Raw genomic sequence first — 19,812 nt, forward strand, 5'->3', positions numbered from 1 at the left:
GCACACACAAACACGAGTAGTAATAATGTTGGAAAGCCATCGCTAGAACTGCAGCTCTTGGCGTAAGTAGGAAGATCAGAGTGGAGTGAGGGCAGGTGCAGCGCGATGGTGAGGAGGAGGCTGTGACACTGGTGCTACGTACTGAACACTTACCACCTGCCAGGCTCTGTGCTTGGATGCCTTCTATGAACTCAATCTTCATGATGAAAGGGCCTCAAAGTATCCCCATTTTAAGAGGAAACAGGCTTAGGAACATTAACTTGTCCAAAGTCATGGGGCAGTGCTCTGAGCCCAAATCTCTCTGGGCTCTTTACTGCACACTGCAGGCCTCCCTGCCCCGCTCACCTGCACAGTTACTAATGTGACATGCACCCTGAGTTCCCTCCCATTCTGCAACGGGAAGCGCACGGTGTAGTGGGAAAGGCACCGGCCCAGGGCCATAAGAACTTGGTCCCAGGCAGAGGCCCTGGCCTCCTGCGGCCCCATGTGCCCGCCACCTGCCCGCCGCCTGCCCGCTCAGTGAGGCATGAGTCCCACGAAGCCCCATCCTCACCTGACAGTGCCACTGAACAGCACCGGCTCCTGAGGAATGATGGAGAGCTTGCTCCGGAGGTCGGCGAGGCCGATGCCACTGATTCGCACTCCGTCGATCTTGATGCAGCCCCCGGACAACTCCACCAGCCGGAAGAGGGCCATCCCCAGAGAGGACTTCCCTGGTGAGTCGGGAGACGGGCAGAAGAGGAGCTCTGTTAGCGAATTTGGTGAGGACACCCCAGAGCCCCTCAGGGAAAACTCTCTTTTTCTGGCTCTACTCCGCCATGATTTCGGATGACTGACTCAGGTCATGCCCAAAACGCTATCAGGAACAGAGGAGAGCAGTTCGCTGCCCTGAGCTGCCAAGTAGATACATGTAAGCCACACGGCTCCTGCTGAGGAGTGGGGGTCGCTGCCCTGCCGAGAGGAGGATGGAAGAAACAGGCCCGCTTTCCACCTCCGGAACAGGTGCACAGGGCCCAACACCTCCTGGGCACAGGGAGCAGAACAGGGTTCTTACAGCAAACCCCTGGCCGGTGAGCCAGAGGTGTATTCTCTCTGTCCCCTTGTTGTGGCCTAGACAGAACCTGAGTCAAGGCTGCCATCACCACAGCAGTGGCAGGCGATGGCAGAATCTCCAGGGATAAGCACCTGAGGAAGGGAGGTTTGGGCCCTGAGCAAATGCATGGCTGAGGTGATCCCACCGTGACAGGGAACCAGGTGGAGGAGGTGAAAGGGTTTGTTCACTTCTATAGCAAAACGCAAACGAGCCTTCACCCGCAAAGCAATGTAATACAAGAAGACGGCCCTGGGGCTGGCATCATGGTGCAGCAGGCTAAGCCACTGCCTGCGATACCAGCATCCCTATGAGTGCTGGTTCCTGTCCTGGCTGCTCCACCCGTGATCCAGCTCCCTGCTAATGTGCCTGGGAAAGCAGCAGAAGATGGCCCAAGTGCTTGGGTCCCTGCCACCCATGTAGGTGACCCAGATGAAGTTCTAGGCTCCTGGGTTAGGCCTGGCCCAGGCTTGGCTGCTGCAGTCATTTGGGGAGTGAACTAGCAGATGGAAGATCTCTTTCTCTCTGTCTCTCCCTTTCTCTCTGTTAACTCTGCCATTCAAATAAAAAAGATTTTAGCTTCCCTTCTTAAAAAAAAAAATAGATGGTACCAGTCTCCCATAAACTCACTACCTTAATTTTTGACACTGTTCTGTCTGTTCCTCAGAGTTGAAGTCACACTGGAGATACATTATAATTGCTTTTTGCACTTAACATTGTATAATAAGCACTCAACCATACTATTAGAAACTTTTCAGGGCAGAATTCTAATGGCTGTGACAAATCCCACCACCAGGATGTTTCTTACTTCTGTCACTTCCTCTAGTTTGTGTGACACCTATGATAATCACAACACCAGCACACACAGTGCTCAGACTTTCTCCTGCCTCCCGTGACCTCCTTGGGACAGAGTCTCAGAACTGAAGCTGCTACGTCAAAGGACGTAACCATCTAAAAGGCTCTCTATAGTGCCCCCCCCCCAAAAAAACCAAAAAACCCAAACAACCCTTTCTGCAGCCCAGACAGTGGCTCAGGGCCAGAACTGCGGGGTCTCAGCTGTTGGAGCACCTCTCCTTAGCTGGACTCCTGGCTCTTCCCTACCACCCTGCTCCCGCTCCCGTGTTCTGAAGGTGCTATGGGGAGCCTTGCTGAGATGGCTGGGGCTCTGTCTCTGCAGGGGTCCCCCAGGGTGCAAACAGCCTGCCTTGCTCCCAGTGCCTATGGCCATACCCCTACCACTAGGATTCATTTCCTGGGCAAACCTCTGCTCGGCAACCTATTGGGACGGAAAGCCCCCTCTCCCATTATTCTAAAGTGGCAACCCTCACATCTACCCAGAAATGAGCCGGGAAACCTAGACCACGTCGCAGGGCAGCCTTCCTCCTAACAACAGACAGACAGGGGAGCTGGTTTCCAGCCCCCAGGTTTGAGGACACAGACACCCTCCCTCAGGGCTGAGGCAGTGCTCTAAGACTAAGCTGAGGGGGCTGGTGCTGTGGCATAGTAGGTTAAACCTCCGCTTATAGCACCGCATGCCATATGGCTGCTGCTTTTTGTCCCGGCTGCTCCACTTCTGATCCAGTTCTTTGCAATGGTCTGGAAAAGCGGCAGAAAATGGCCCAAGTCCTTAGGCCCTTGCACCTGCATGGGAGACCAGGAAGGAGCTTCTGGCTCCTGGCTTTGGATCAGCCCAGCTCCGGCCATTGTGGTCATTTAGGGGAGTGAACCAGTGAGTGGAGGACCTCTCTGTCTTTCCTTCTCTCTCTCTGTAACTCTGCCTCTCAATAAATAAATGAATCTTTAAAGACAAAGAAACAGGCCAGCGCTGCGGCTCAATAGGCTAATCCTCCGCCTGCGGCACACCGGGTTCTAGTCCCGGTTGGGGCGCCGGATTCTGTCCTGGTTGCTCCTCTTCCAGGCCAGCTCTCTGCTATGGCCCAGGAAGGCAGCGGAGGATGGCCCAAGTTCTTGGGCCCTGCACCCCATGGGAGACCAGGAGAAGCACCTGGCTCCTGCCATCGGATCAGCGCAGTGCGCCAGCCGCAGCGCGCCAGCCGCAGCGGCCATTGGAGGGTGAACCAACGGCAAAGGAAGACCTTTCTCTCTGTCTCTCTCTCTCACTGTCCACTCTGCCTGTCAAAAAAAAACAAAAAACAAAAACAAAAAAACAAAGAAATAAAAACAAACAAAAAAATAAAAACTAAGCTGAAGAAGGAGAGGCTGCTCAGTCCACTGTCACGAAGGGCTGCTCGGTTTGGAGCACCCGGTTGGAAGCCTGTAATTATGGTGCTGTGAAGTGCGACCTGCACCCTGGCGTGGTGTGCCAGGAGGAGAGGCGGCAGAGCGCTCACGGTGCTGTCCTTACGACGGCCAGGGCAGAAACCGTATTAGGATTAGGCTCAGGCTGCATTGGCCAGAGCATTATCACTGTTTCCTTTCTCTTCTCCATCTCCCTCTGGCACTGCCTACCACTTACCAAAGTCCTGGTGAATATTTTGGTCCACCTTACCCATGTTAAGGGGAAGTCACAGGAAAGGACATCAACCGGCTTTCATGAGAGCTGTGGACCCCAGGGGGCCAGCACAGGGGTGCCAGGGACAAAGTGCGGGCTTTTGGGACAGCCCTGGTCCCTAGCTGAGAGTTATCCTTCCAGTTGGAAAAGAATGAAGGCCATGTCTTGTTTGGGCCTGAAATAATTCCCTCAAATGGAAAGCAACATATGGCCTTTTCCTCTTTACCTTAGAAGTTTCTGAAAGTGAAGTGACCAGGAAAGATAACCCCATGGGAGACCAGGAGAAGCACCTGGCTCCTGCCATCGGATCAGCGCGGTGCGCCGGCCGCAGCACGCTACCACGGCAGCCATTGGAGGGTGAACCAACAGCAAAAAAAAGGAAGACCTTTCTCTCTGTCTCTCTCTCACTGTCCACTCTGCCTGTCAAAAAAAAAAAAAAAAAAAAAGAGGCCTTCTCTGGCCTCCCAAAAAAAAAAAAAAAAAAAGGTATTGTTTTTTGAATGGCAAGGAAAAAAGCGGGCGGTGTTGTGATGCCAAGGCAGCGTGGAGCTAGGAAAGCCCTGGGTAACCGGGCAGAACCTGCTCTTACAAGGCTGAGCGGGCTGGTGCAGGGAGACAGACTCGGTCTTGGAAGTGTCACGCAGGAAGGCACGGGGGGAAGCAAGACGGCACTCAAGTCTCCACCCCAGGAACCCCAAGGGTGGATGGTAACCCAGGCCAAAGAACAAGAGTGAAGCAAAATGCCTAAAACAAAGCCAATTCTCTGTTCCTTTACAGCTGAGATCAGATGAAGAAGATGGTTTCTGTCTTGGAGGGAACAGAGACTCCTTATCTGGAGCTGTGGTAGCTTCTGACGAACATGAGGCTGCACTGGCAACGCGCTACAAAGCCCTTCAAACCCGTCCTGTGCGTTGACGGCAAAGAACCCGGGTGTGTTCACGGCAGCGCTTCTCGTCATTGTGACTCACTGACAGCAACCTCAACTCCCCGCCAGCCGGGGGCTGACTCACTGCACCCCGCAGTACGTCCACACAATGGAATTCTGCGCTACACTGCACGGCCGTCACTAACCGACCTGGGGAGACACCGGTCTCAACAGCAGCCAGGAGACAGCGCGTCTGAAATGACCACGTGTTGGTAAACACGTGCAGAAAAGCCTAGCGAGCCACCCACCCGGATCCACCGTGAGTGCTTATCTCCGGGTGGTGGAGTTGCTTTCCCCTTTGGGCTTTGCTATCTGCTTCGAGTGTTCCATGCTTAGAATGTTTACTTTCACCACTGCAGAAAGCATGGGATATCAACAACAGCAGAGTTCACGATGAACCTCAAAAACTGGTGTCCGAGGGGCCCCCGACACCCACTGCACCAGCAGGGATCCGGTTTGAGGAGATGAAAGCGAGAGTCCACTGCTCGTTGCCACTACAAGCTGAGCTCCAATCGGAGGCCAGCACGCGCCCGTACCTGACCCCGTCCGCCCCACGATGCCGATCTTCTCCTTCGGCTTGATGGTGAAGGACACTTTCTTCAGGACCAGGGGGAGGTTCTCGCGGTATCTCATCTCTGCGTTCTCAAAGGTCACCTCTCCTTGCTGCGGCCAGTCGGCAGGGGGAGCTTTGTTCTTGATCCTGGCAGGTGCTTCCAAGGACAGGGTCTGCGGAGACGGAGGTGGCTGGTTCAGCGGGACCCACGGCTAGGGGAGCTGCGAGGCTCTGTCGTGGGGAGGTACAACCAGGGTCCTACAGCTGCCGCTCAGAGGCAGCCGCCGCCCCGTCCCCTTGCTGTGAAGGAGTCCCTTGGCAGCGCATGCTCCTTACTGCTACCCCAGAGATGGAGCACTCGGGCTCTAAGGCAATGGCTCCACAGGGCAGTGTGGTTTGCCAACTGCCTTTCTCTCTCGGGGACTTCTCCCACCTAGCCGCCCCGGGGCAGAGGGAGAGCCTAGAGGGGAGGGCATGAGGCCTTCCCTGCTTTCCAGGCACACAGGCTTTCCTGGAATTCTCTGAAAATGTTTTTGAAACAGGCTTCCACCAGCTGAGAGCCACCTGCCTCACCCTGCAGGCAGGCAGGACTCGTGCAGGACATGTCATCAGACCCCGGCCCCCTGAGGCTAGCTGGGTCCATTCAGCAGAGACTCTGCCTCCACAGCTTAGGACTGGGTCACTTCTCTGCAGGCCTCAGGCTCTCCTCTGCAAGTCGTAAGGACTGCAGGTCTCAGGACTCTGTCCCAGCTGTCACATGCTCTAGCAGAACTGCTGGGGCAGTTTTTGCCATCAAGAGTCACTGGACAATGTCTGAAGACTCTTGTGGGGGGAAGGGCACAGTCATGGTGCAGCATGTTAAGCTGCCACCCCAAATGAGTGCCAGTTCATGTCCCAGCTGCTCCACTTCCGATCTAGCTCCATGCTAATTCTACCTGGGAAAGCAGTAGACAATGGTCCAAGTGCTTGGGCCCCTGCACCCATGTGGGAGACCCAGATGGAATCCCTGGCTCCTGGCTTCAGCCTGGCCCAGCCTCAGCTGTTGTAGCCATTTAGGGAGTGAACCAGCAGATGGAGGATCTCTGTCACTCTGCCTCTCAAATAAATAAATCCATCTTAAAAAAACAAAACCCTCTTTGGCAACTAGCTGTGGTGCTCACAATACTACAGGGAAGTAAAAGCCAATGCCTGAAGAGTCCTGGGGGTTGCAGACTGACGTATAACATCTGAGCTAAAAGCACTCTGCGCTGGGGCAGGCATCCAGGTTGGGGACTGGGAGCAGGGATGTGGTCCTGAGACATGTGATTGGCAGGAGCAGGGTCCATGCTGTACCACCACTGGCAGTCACACTGACCTCTCCTGCATGACACTCTAACAGCAACATGAGCTCACATACTACACACCCACATGCCCATGTGCACACACGTCACCCACAGGCTGGAACACTGGGAACAGACCAACACCTCTACATTTACCAGATACATTAAGCAGCTCTCTGACATTTTTTCTGAGGATAATCATTACTAAGCTTAAGAACTCTTGGGGGGAGGGGGCCAGTGCTGTGGCATAGGCAGGTAAAGCTGCTGCCTGAAGTGCCGGCATCCCATATGGGTGCCGGTTCAAGTCCCAGCTGCTCCACTTCCGATCCACCTCTCTGCTATGGCCTGGGATAGCAGTAGAAGATGGCCCAAATCCTTGGGCCCCTGCACCCATGTGGGAGACCTGGAGGAAGCTCCTGGCTCCTGGCTTTGGATCAGCGCAGCTCTAGCCATTGCAGCCATCTGGGGAGTGAACCAGCGGATGAAGGACCCCCCCCCCCACCCCGCTCTGCTGGGGAGTGAACCAGCGGATGGAAGACCTCTCTCTCTCTCTCTCTCTCTGCCTCTCCTCTCTCTGTGTAACTCTGACTTTCAAGTAAATAAATAAATCTTAAAAAAAAAAAAAAAAAAAAAAAACAAAACTGTCTGGGGTCCAGCGTTGTGGCGTAGTAGGCCAAGCCTCTGCAGCGCTGCCATCCCATATGGATGCCTGTTCAAGTCCCCGCTGCTCCACTTCTGATTCAGCTCTCTGCCATGGCCTGAGAAAGCAGTAGAAGATGGCCCAAGTCCTTGGGCCCCTGCACCCACATGGGAGACCCGGAAGAAACTCCTGGCTTCAGATCAGCCTGGCTCCAGCTACTGCGGCCATCTGGGGAGGACCTTTCTCTCTGTTTCAACTCTGCCTCTCAAAGAAATAAATGAAAACTTAAAAAAAAAAAAACTATCTGATAACTAAGGATAATTCAGTGAGACATGCCTCTTAGAAAATTCATGTAGTTTCCAACTGAAAGTAGTTTTTCAAATTTATGTTTCTCAGACAATTATTTGGAAGTTGGAAGGCCTTTGTCCCATGTAAACCATGACATACATGCTGAAGTCTCAAGGCAGTTCACAACACAGGTAACTCCTGGGGCCCCCGCCTGCAACTCCAGCATCCCATGTGGGTGCTGTTTTCTTGTCCTGGCTGCTCCACATCTCATCCAGCTCCCTGCTAGAGGCCTGGGAGGGCAGTGGAGGATGGCTCAGGAGCTTTGGCCCCTGCCACCCATGTGGGAGAACAGGATGAAGCTGTTGGCTTTTAGTATGGGCCATTGGCAGCACTTGGGGAATGAGCCAACAGATGAAGGACCTCCCTCCTTCCCTCTCTTCCTCTCTCTATCTCTCTGACTCTTTCAAATAAATAAATCTTTTTTTTTTTTTTGACAGGCAGAGTGGACAGTGAGAGAGAGAGAGACAGAGAGAAAGGTCTTCCTTTTGCCATTGGTTTACCCTCCAATGGCCGCTGCAGCCGGTGCGCTGCGGCCAGTGCACAGCGCTGATCCGAAGGCAGGAGCCAGGTACTTCTCCTGGTCTCCCATGCGGGTGCAGGGCCCAAGCACTTGGGCCATCCTCCACTGCACTCCCAGGCCACAGCAGAGAGCTGGCCTGGAAGAGGGGCAACCGGGACAGAATCCGGAGCCCCGACCAGGACTAGAACCTGGTGTGCTGGCGCCGCAAGCGGAGGATTAGCCTATTAAGCCATGGTGCCGGCCTCAAATAAATAAATCTTAAAAAGCAAGCAAACAAATAAACAGGCAAATCTTGAAAATGAGGTTAAATTTGAGAACCCTAACTATTCGTGTAGACTCTGCTCTATCTTTGGATGACCGCTCTAGGAGTTACAGCAAGATGCCACCCCACAGCAAGACTGCAGGGATTCCTGGGGGAAGGTGGGGAGGGATGGAAACTCTCAGGAGAAACTAAATGTCCTCGTTTCTTTTTTTTTTTTTTATTTTTTTATTTTTTTTTTTTATTTTTATTTTTTATTTTTGACAGGCAGAGTGGACAGTGAGAGACAGAGACAGAGAGAAAGGTCTTCCTTTTGCCGTTGGTTCACCCTCCAATGGCCGCCGCGGTAGCGCGCTGCGGCCGGCGCAACGCGCTGATCCGATGGCAGGAGCCAGGTGTTTATCCTGGTCTCCCATGGGGTGCAGGGCCCAAGGGCTTGGGCCATCCTCCACTGCACTCCCTGGCCACAGCAGAGAGCTGGCCTGGAAGAGGGGCAACCGGGACAGGATTGGTGCCCCGACCGGGACTAGAACCCGGTGTGCCGGCGCCGCTAGGCGGAGGATTAGCCTATTGAGCCGCGGCGCCGGCTAAATGTCCTCGTTTCTAAACTGTGAAAGCAGTTGAGAATTAGCCACTGAAGCCCAGGTCCCACCCTAGACCTACTACATCAGAGTCTCCCCAGATGAGGCCCACGTTTGTCTTTGCCAAAAGCTCAACAGGGGGTTCTGATGGTCATCCCCGGCTAGGAACAGCTGGACTAGACGAAGAACGGAAACGATACGTGGTTTTCAACACTGTGTGGAAAACACTGCATTAGGCAGCTCGGCTGAACTGACAAGATCTGAACATTCTGGAAATTAGCAGGGGAGCACGCTTCCTCAACTGGACACAATTAAAACTCTATCTAGAAATTCTTGGGGTATTCTACTCTCCATTCCGAGATGCTGGGGAGACTGCTGGCTCCCTTCTGTGGGTAAGTCAGGCAGGGAAGACAAGCCTCTTGTCCACACATCTACAGGGAAAGTGGCTCCAGGAGGGGTCAGATCACGGCAACAGGCCTGCAGCAATCTGACCTTGATGTAGTGATTGATCCTCTCCACCGAGGTGAATCGAGCTTCTGTCTCAGATGCCAACCGGACCGTAAACTGGAACAGTCCTGTTAACTGATAAGACAAAGACCCGAGAAACAATTCATTACTAGTGAGAGCAAGAGCACCTTCGTCTCCCCGCAGAGGGCCACAGCCAAAGAAGAACTAACGAGGCACGTGCAGCAGCTGCCTTTTGGGCCCTCGGCATTTCTCTCGACACTGACGACGATGCCTATCACTCCCCATCAGCCACGATGCTCGGGAGTGCAGGAGGCACTGGGTACTGCGGGCACTCCTGGCCACCCCGACATTCCCAATAGCACGACTGCAGCTGAGGAGCGTCTGGATTTCCTACTTGTATCTAAACCTGCTTGTGGCAGTCACGGCAAATGGAGCTATCCACACATGAGAGCACCCTGTGGGAAAGCTTCCAGGAAAGTCCAGTAAGAGGCACCAGGCTGGGAGAAGAGGGGATGCAGAGGCCCTGTGCAGCTGACTGGAGACTCTGACACACAGCACATGTGACACGTCATCTTCCCCAGTCGGCCTCCAAGGAAGTCCCACAACACGGCAGCTGTAACCACGTGTATCTCTGGGGACCCTCTGACAACTTGTTTACTTTTCTCTTTCTAACATGGGAAAAGGTCACCCATAACAAAGATCAGGGAGAGTGCGTAAAGAATCCCCACGTGCCGGACCTCCCCCTCCAAAGATGACCAACTTAATGCCGTCCGGTTTCCTCTACACTCCCACCCTCTCCCACCTCCAGCCCCAACATCATCTGGAAGCAGACCCCAGACATCCTATCATTTCACCCCAAAATATTTCAGCTTCTCTCTAAAGTATGAAGACTTCAGAAACACAATCGGATACCATCATTTAAAAAAAAATTCTTAGCATCTCCAAACTTCTAGCTAGCATTCAAGTTCGCAATTGTTCTTGAGCTACTTGAAGACTTCTAATTATTCCTGGGGACCTGAGGGCTGATATATGTTACTGTGTTGGGAAAATTAGAAGCCTGAAAATAAAATGAATATAAGAAGCATACTGAAGACATGCTATTTCTCAGAAGACTAGGAAGAGGCCAGAAATGAGATGGTGGTAAGTACAGAAACTTACAGTTCAGGAACTATTTTCAAAGTAGTATTTCTGGGCTCAGCTTGTGGCACAGTGGGTTAAGCCACTGCCTGTGACACTGGCATCCCTTATGAGCACCAGTTCAAGACCCAGCTGCTTCACTTCATATCCAGGTCCTTGCTAATAGCTTGGGAACGCAGCAGAAGACGGCCCAAGTGTTTGGGCCCCTGCACCCAAGTGGGAGACCCAGATGGAGTTCCTGGCTCATGGTTTTGGCCTGGTCTAGCCTCAGCCATTATGGTGATTTGGGGAGTGAACCAGCAGATGGAAGGTCTCTCTCTCTCTCCCTATCTTTCTCTCTCTCTCTGTAACTCTATCTTTCAAATAAATAAATTTTTATTTTTTTAAAGATTTATTTATTTGCTTGAAAGGCAGAGTTACAGAGAGGCAGAGGCAGAGGGATAGAGAGAGAGAGAGAGAGAGACCTTCCATCTGTTGGTTCACTCCCCACATGGCAGCAATGGCTGGAGCTGCGCTGATCTGAAGCCAGGAGCCAGGAGCTTCTTCCGGGTCTCCCACATGGGTGCAGTGGCCCAAGGACTTGGGTCATCTTCTACTGCTTTTCCAGGCTATAGCAGAGAGCTGGATCAGAAGTGGAGCAGCGGGGACTCAAACCAGCGCCCACATGGGATGCTGGCACTGCAGGTGGTGACTTTACCTGCTAAGCCACAGCACTGGCCCCCCAATTTTTTTAAATCAGATTTTTAAAAAAACCTCCAAAAACTCCTATTTCTTAAACACATGTAGCATTCAAATCCCCTCTCTCCTGTCTCCCCATCCCATCTTACTCCCAAGCCTACCTGTCAGTCATACCCAGACTGTTAGGACAGATCTGACCAGGAGAATGCTAGAGGCTCAGAGGTGAGACAACAGCTTACAGCGGAGCCCCCTCCCGATCACAGCATGCCTTTTCTGTGTCAACAAAGGAAGGACCCAAACAAGCAAAGAGGATGCCCCCACCCCAGGCACTGACCTGGACGGCGTAAGAGATGGCGAGGCCCGCATAGGCTGGGGGAATCTGCCCGTGCATGAGGACGATCATCAGCCCAGTGGTGGTGATCAGGGCGATGCTGATGAGGTCCAGGCGCACGGCCAGCCACCTCATCGCACACGTGAACAAGAAGAAGGGGGCTTGGTTGTCATCCAGGAGCTCCTGGTACCTGCGAGCAAGACAGAACATGTGACAAGCAAATAAGGCACCCTACGACCCTGCTTTTGAATGATGTCAAAGCTTCGGTGAATCATAGGATGGAGGGCAAATGTCTAAGTACTTCCTTTTTCTAACTCAAGGAAGGACACGGAAACCTTGGGTGGGCCTCACATGGGGAGGACAGGGGGCTTTCTGTTAGCTACCCCTCCAAGAGAAACAAAAACCTATTAAAGATGTTAGGGGAAAACTTCACCTTAACAGCACAGGGAAAGCAAGGGAAAGGAGACCAAATCGAGGGGCTTACACCAAGCTTTGCAGAAATGTCTTAGGTCAGGAGAGGTTACAGAGGCAAATGTCAGGAAGGCCCAAGGCCAAGCAAGAGAAGCTCTCAGAGTTCATATGGGAAAGCCGAACACTGTTGGGCAGATTGGTACCTGCTCTCTGTAGCCATGGGACTAAGAACCAGGAGAAGCAGAGGGAACCACAGCAAAAGAGACTCAGAATTCTGCCATCGAAGGAGCAAAGCACTACAGTCACTAGGGTCCTGGAGAGCCAAGCAGACCCCCCACTGAAGGCCCAGGGCCCAACCAGAACTTCAAAACAGCAAGTTTTGCTGGGCAGACTGCTGTTTTAAAATCACTTTTCCTCTTTAGAGAAAAGTTAGAAAACATAATAAAAAAAAAAAAAAGAGGAAAACGTAAAACTGCAGTGACCTCCCCACTCGGTCAAAACCAGACTCGCGTGCGCCGTACTTCCCACCGCGCCGTTCGATGCGCTCATTACTACGTGTCTGTATTCACACACGCACATAGACCTTTTCTCACTTAAAGGTGGAAAGCATTTTTCTGAGTCGTCTAGCATTTTGAAAATGCTTTTTCTAACATTTCGGTTATCCATTTGCTTAAAAAAGTAATTTCCTAACTTTTGAAATGGGCAGTAGATACAGGATGGAGCATGTAAGTTATGAGCAGTCCATCTTTCTTCTACCCCCCTCCAGCTACCCAGATCCCCCTTTCCAGTAGCAGTCAACAGTTTCTTGTGATCCTTTCCGAGATGTTCTAAACACACACACACACACACACACACACCCCGGAAAGGGCAGCATGCAACGCATACACATCTACACGCTGCTCTCACACCAGTGTATCCTGGGGATCACCCCACAGCAGAACAGAGCTGCATTCTCATTAAGGGACTCAGAATTCTATTATGCGGGCATATCAGGGCTTACTTAACCATCCCCTGTTAAAGGACTTTTAGGTCAGTTGTCCTTCTTGCTAATAATCTCCACAATGTCTGTGTACATAAATTTCACAAATAAACAATACTTAATGGCTAAATCAATGCCAATGTCAACAATAATAGCCAACTACTTTTTATTAAAAAAAAAAAAAAAAGCAAAACTCCATCAACTATAACTTTTCAGGACCAAAAGCCAAATCTGTGTTTTTGTCTCATTTGCTCAGAAGAGAGTCCATAGCACTTGAATTTTCATCAGAGACCACGCCATCAAATCACAAATACCCTCAGTAGTGAGTTTTATAACCTGAAGCTCTGGCTGTAAGGGGCCTCTTAGACTCTACTTAATGCTGGCACACTGGCTCCCTTTCGCAGCACCAACCTGTGCAGAAACTCCTGCCCTTTATTGTAGGCATGGATGGTGGCAAGGCCCTGTATGCTCGACGTGATGTGGGAGAGGAAAGGGGACTGTGTGATGTTGTCCAGACGTTTCAGCTCGCGGATCAGGACCCTGGGGGGAGAAGGAGTTCTCAGTCAGAGCGGTGCGGTCATAGCCGGCCTGTCTGCCCTGGTAGGCAGACGCTGACGCTCGCTGTTTACCTGGAGACGATGTGTAGCACTGAGAAGAGGATGACGAGGGGCCCCACGGCCACGAGGAACCAGGGGAACACGCCCGCGATCATCCCCACGCAGAAGAACACCAGGATGACGTTCTGGATGAACATCTCGGCCTGGAATGGCAGGCGCACATCCACTGGGGAGGCAGCGAAAGAACAAGTGAGTCAGGCTGTGCAGACAAGGCAAATGGGACTGCAAACTTAAAAGACAGAAAGAGGCTCCACAAAATCCCTGTCTGAAGTTTGTGCAGTTGTCTTTAACAGTCTGAGCAAAAACCTATCTAGAAACCTGGCTGCTCTAACAATTCTTGTCCCAAGAAAATTTATGTGATCTCCCCCCTTTCCTGGGGGTCACTATCCTACCCAGCTCCTTAGGCATTTTCTCCCTTCACAAAGCAATATATGCTTGTAAGATTTCTGGAAAATAAATATGCAAAAAAGAAAACAAAAATCACTTATATTCTTACCGAAATCAGTGCATTGCTGCTAACATTTAAGACATTTTCCCAGTATCCCTGATGAACACAGATACAAAGTTCTCAGCAAAATATCAGCAAACCGAATTCAACAGCACATAACATGGATCACTCACAGGCTGGGCACCTGGTGCAACAGTGAACATGCTGCTTGGGACACCCACACCCCATATCGGAGTCCCTGAGTTCAAATCCAGGCTCTACATCCAACCTAGCTTCCTGCTAATGCACACACGGGGAGGCAGCAGGTGATGGCTCAAGTACTTGAGTCCCTGCCACCCAGGTGGCAGACCTGGGTTGAGTTCTGGACTCTTGGCTTCAGCCTGACCCAGCCCTGATTGTTGTGGGCAGTTGAAGAGCGAAACAATGAATGGAAGATATCTTTCTCTCTCTCTCTCTCTAATAATAAATAAACTAAAAGTATTATTTGCTGTGGTCAAGAGGGATTCATTCCAGGGATGTGAGGATGGTTCAACATACACAAATCATAAATGTCATATACTACATTAACAGAAAGAAAGACAGGAGCCATACGATCATCTCAGTAGATACAGAAAAAACATATGAGAAAAATCAACATTCATGACAAAAATTAAGTATAGAAGGTATAACTCTCCTTTAAAAAAAAAAAGATTTATTTTCATTAATTGAAAGGCAGAGTTAACAGAGGAAGAGACAGAAAAAGAGAGACAGAGACATGGAAAGAGACAGAGATCAATCCTCCACCCACTGATTCACACCCCAGAAGTTTGCAATGGCTGAGGCTGGGCCAGGCTGAAGCCAGGAGCCTGGGACTCCATCTGAGTCTTCCACGTGGGAAGCAGGGGCCCAGGGACTCAGGCCATCTGCTGCTGCTTTCCCAGGTACATTAGCAGGGAGCTGGATTAGAAGTGGTATAAAAATAAATAAATAAAATGAATAAATGATGGAAAAATAAAAAGTGATGTAACCTGGACTCAACCTGGCGCACGTAAGGGATGTCGACGTTGCAGGTGGCAGCTTACCCCTTCCGTACGACACCAGCCCCAAAGGTATGTATCTCAGCATAATAAAGGCAAACCCACAACTAACGTCATATTCACAGGAAAAGTGGAAAGCTTTTTCTTTTTTTATTTATTTATTTATTTATTTTATTTATTTTTTGACAGGCAGAGTGGACAGTGAGAGACAGAGACAGAGAGAAAGGTCTTCCTTTTGCCGTTGGTTCACCCTCCAATGGCCGCCGCGGTAGCGCGCTGCGGCCGGCGCACCGCGCTGTTCCGATGGCAGGAGCCAGGTGTTTATCCTGGTCTCCCATGGGGTGCAGGGCCCAAGGGCTTGGGCCATCCTCCACTGCACTCCCTGGCCACAGCAGAGAGCTGGCCTGGAAGAGGGGCAACCGGGACAGGATCGGTGCCCCGACCGGGACTAGAACCCGGTGTGCCGGCGCCGCAAGGCGGAGGATTAGCCTGTTGAGCCACGGCGCCGGCTAGCTTTTTCTTTTTTTAAAATGATTTATTAATTAATTTATTTAAAAGGTAAAGTTAGAGAGACAGAGACAGAGAGACAGAGATCTTCCATCCACTGGTTCATTCCCCAAATGGCTGCAAAGGAGTCAGAAGCCTCATCTGAGTCTCCCATGTCGGTGCAGGGGTCCCAGCACTCGGGCCATCCTCCGCTGCTTTCCCAGGCACATTAGCAGGGAGCTAGATCAGAGGTGGAGCAGCCGGGACTTGAACTGGTGCCCATACTGGATGATAGCACTGCAGGCAGTGGCTTAACATGCTGCGCCACAGTGCTAGTCCCTGAAAGCTTTTTCTTTAAGAATAGGAATAAGACAAAGACGCCTACACTCACTGTTTCTATTCAACAAAGTAACTTATTTTTTTAAAGATTTATCTATTTACTTGAAAGTCAGAGTTACAGAGAGGTAGAGGCAGAGGCAGAGAGAGAGAGAGGGAGAGAGAGTCTTCCATCTGCTGGTTCACTCCCCAAATGGCTGCAACAGCTGGAGCTGAGCTGATCCAAAGCAAGGAGCCAGATTCTTCTGGGTCTCTTACATGGGTGCAGAGGCCCAAGGATTTGGGCTATCTTCCACTGCTTTCCCAGGACATAGAAGAGAGCCGAACAGTAAGTGGAGTAGCCGGGACTTGAACCAGCGGCCATATGGGATGCCAGCACCGCAGGCGGCGGCTTTACCTGCTACTCCACAGCGCCGGCTCCCAACACAGTTCTTATAATCTTAACTACAGAAATCAGGCAAGAGAAAGAAATAAAAGGCATCTGAAGGGGAAGGGAGGAAGTATCCGTCCCTGTTTGCAAAAGACATGATCTTATATGCAGAAAATCTTAAAAGACTTCCAAACCAAACCAAACAAAAAACCCTGTTAGAATAAATGAATCACAAAAAGTTGCAGGATACAAGATCAACATAGCATTCTGATACACGAATGGGGAACTATTTGAAAAGGATATTAATAAAACAATTCTGAAAGCTATAAAACATAGATGAAAGAAACTCATGAGGACACAAATAAATGTAAAAATATCCTGTGTTCATCGACTGGAAGAATTATTTTTAAAAAATTTTTAAGAAGATTTTATTTATTTGAGAGGTAGAGTTACAGACAGAGAGAGGGAGAAACAGAGAGAAAGGTCTTCCATCCGGTGGTTTACTACCCAAATGGCCACAATGACTGGAGCTGGGCTGATCTGAAGCCAGGAGCCAGGAGCCTTTCCCAGGTCTCTCACACGGGTACAGGGGCCCAAGCACTTGGGCCATATTCCACTGCTTTCCCAGGCCATTGGGAGGGAATTGGATTATAAGCAGAGCAGCTAGTATTGGACCCAGCACCCATATGGGAAGCCAGCACCACAGGCAGAGGCCTAACCCACTGTGCAACAGCATTGGCTCCTGGAAGAATTAATATTATTAAAATACCAATGACAGGGGCCAGCACTGTGGTGCAGCCAGTAAAGCTAGCGCCTGCGATGCCAGAATTCCATATGGGTGCCAGTTTGAGTCCTGGCTACTCCACTTCCAGTCCAGCTCTCTGCTAATGGCTTGGGAAAGCAGCAGATGGCCCAAGTGCTTGGGCCCCTGCACCCATGTGGGAGATCTGAAGGAAGCTCCTGGTGTCAGACTAACCCAGCTTTGGCTGGTGTGCTCATTTGGAGAGTGAACCAGTGGATGGAAGATCTCTCTCTCTCTCTCTCTGTAACTCTGCCTTTCAAATAAATAAATAATAAAAATTTAAAAATACCAATGACATTCTTTACAGAAATAGAAACAATAGAAAAAACATCTCCACATACACATGAACCACAAAAGACCCAGAATAGTTAAATCAATGTTAAGGAAAAAGCTGGAGGGGCAGATACTGTGACACTTCAGGCTAAGCCTGAGCTTGGGGCGTCTGCATCCCATATTGGAGTGCCAGTTAAGAATCCAGGCTACTCTGCCTCCTATACAGCTCTGCATCTGGGAAGCAGCAGACTATTCAAGTACTTGAGTCCCTGCCACCCACGTGGGAGAACTGGACAGAGTTCCTGGCTCCTGGCTTCTGCCAGGCCTCAGTTCCAGCTATTGCAACCATTTGGAGAGTGAACCAAAATACAGCAGATCTCTTATCCCTTTCTCTCTCTTTCCCTCTCTGTCACTCTACCTTTCAAATAAATTTTAAAAATATCTTAAAAAAATAAATAAAAAGACAAAGCTGGAAGCATCATACTATCTGACTTCAACATACACTATAAAGCTAGAGTAATGAAACAGCATAGAAATGGCATAAAAACAGACACATAGATCAATGGAAGAGAACTGAGAGACCAAAAATAAACCACACATATACCACCAACTGATTTTTGACAAAGTGCCAAGAATACATTCTCTTCAATGAATGGTGCTGGGGAAATTGAAGATCTGCATGCGGAAGAATAAGACAAAATTCCCTCCCCACTGTGTACTTACTCCTTATGTGGGATCTCTGTCCTTAATGTGTTGTCCAATGTGAATTAATGCTATAACTAATACTCAAACAGTATTTTACACTTTATGTTCTGTGTGGGTGCAAACTGTCGAAATCTTTACTTAATATATACTAAGTCGATCTTCTGTATATAAAGATAATTGAAAATGAATCTTGATGTGAATGGAATAGGAGAGGGAGAGGGAGATGGGAGGGGTGCGGGTGGAAGGGAAGTTATTGGGGGGAAAAAGCCATTGTAATCCATAAACTGTACTTTGGAAAATTATATTTACTAAATAAAAATTAAAAAAAAAACCACTTAAAATGGGTTAAAGATAGGGCTGGCATTGTGGCATAGTAGGTAGAGCTGCTGCTAGTGAGGCGAACATCCTATATGGGTGCCAGTTCAAGTCCTGGCTGCTCCACTTCTGATCCAGCTCCCTGCTCATGGCCTGGGAAAAGCAGCGGAAGATGGCCCCAGTGCTTGGGCCCCTACCATCCATTTGGGAGACTCGGAAGAAGCTTCTGGCTCCCAGCTTTGGCCTGGCCCAGCCCTAGGCACTGCGGCCAACTGGGGAATGAACCAGCAGATGGAAAAATCTCTCTTTGTGTCTCTTCCTCTCTCTGTAACTCTTTCAAATAAATAAATAAGTATTAAAAAAAAAAAAGACTCAGACACTGGAAACAAATTCAGTGTTAACAACTGCTTAAAAAAAGATTAAAAGTTTAAATGTAAAGTTCAAAACTAAGAAACCATTAGAAGAAATCATAATTTTTTTAGATAAGTTTTTTTTTTTTTTTTTTAGGTAAGACCCCCCAACAAGTAGCAAAAGCAAAAACAGATACATGGAATTATGTCAGACTAAAAAGTTCTACACAGCAAGGAAACAATCAACACAGTGAGGAGACAATCCAGGGGCTGGAAGATAGCATTTGCAAAGTATGTGTCTGACAAGGACACTAGCTTCCAGAAATACACAAGGAACTTAAACAACTCAATAGTAAATGACCGAATAACTCAATTTAAAAATGGGCAAAAGACCTTTAAACACACTTCTCCAAAGAAAACATAAAAATGGCCAGCAGGTATAGGAAAGAAAGCTAAACATCACTAATCATCAGAGAAATACAAATCAAAACTACAATGAGATGTCATTGAATGGCTCTCATCAAAAAGACAACAGAAAATAAGTGCTGGTAAAGACAAGGGGAAAGGGAGTCCTCGTACTCTGTTGGTGGGAATTATGGAAAACAATGGAGGTCCCTCAAAAAATTTAAAATAGAACTAGCATACGATCCAGCAATCCCACCACTGGGTATAGAACCAATGGAAATGGAATCAATACATCAAAGTGATATCACAGCTCCTCACTTTCGCCACGACTTGGAATCAACCCACATGTCCGACAATAGATAAACAAAGAAAATGTGGTCTATTTACACAACGGAATGCTAACCAACCATCAAAGAGAATGAAATCTTATCATGTGAAACAACAAACCTAGAGGACATTAAGCCAAGTGAAATAAGCCAGGCACAGGAAAACAAACACGGCGTGACCTCACTCACGTGGACGCTAAAAAGAACTGATCTCACGGAGGCACGGAGTGGGAGGGGAGGATGGGAAAGAGTGGTCAAGGAAACAGGAGAAATGCATTCTGGCGTTCTGCACAGGAGGGTGACGACAGGGAACAGCAGGTGCGGCATATTTCAAGATAGCCAGAAGTGGGATTTTTTTTTTTAATTTTTGACAGGCAGAGTGGACAGTAGAGGGAGACAGAGAGAAAGGTCTTCCTTTTTGCCGTTGGTTCACCCTCCAATGGCCGCCGCGGTAGGCGCGCTGCGGCCGGCACACCGTGCTGTTCCGATGGCAGGAGCCAGGTGCTTCTCCTGGTCTCCCATGGGGTGCAGGGCCCAAGCACTTGGGCCATCCTCCACTGCACTCCCTGGCCACAGCAGAGAGCTGGCCTGGAAGAGGGGCAACCGGGACAG

General features: G+C 49.8%; 1 protein-coding gene across 1 annotated transcript in view; it reads right to left on the bottom strand.

Annotated features, from left to right (window-relative positions):
- The window catches only part of ABCC5 (ATP binding cassette subfamily C member 5), an 89,969-nt gene that overhangs the window by 12,106 nt on the left and 58,051 nt on the right, over positions 1-19,812 (bottom strand). Inside the window, exons 21-26 of the mRNA XM_062210471.1 lie at positions 13,381-13,534; positions 13,163-13,291; positions 11,365-11,551; positions 9,240-9,329; positions 5,064-5,253; positions 554-713 (exon numbers count right to left, since the gene is read on the bottom strand). Coding sequence (XP_062066455.1) covers positions 554-713; positions 5,064-5,253; positions 9,240-9,329; positions 11,365-11,551; positions 13,163-13,291; positions 13,381-13,534 — 910 coding nt within the window. The remainder of the gene's footprint in view (positions 1-553; positions 714-5,063; positions 5,254-9,239; positions 9,330-11,364; positions 11,552-13,162; positions 13,292-13,380; positions 13,535-19,812) is intronic.

The sequence above is a fragment of the Lepus europaeus genome, chromosome 2 (genome assembly GCF_033115175.1).
Source record: "Lepus europaeus isolate LE1 chromosome 2, mLepTim1.pri, whole genome shotgun sequence".
NCBI classification, from domain to species: domain Eukaryota; kingdom Metazoa; phylum Chordata; class Mammalia; order Lagomorpha; family Leporidae; genus Lepus; species Lepus europaeus.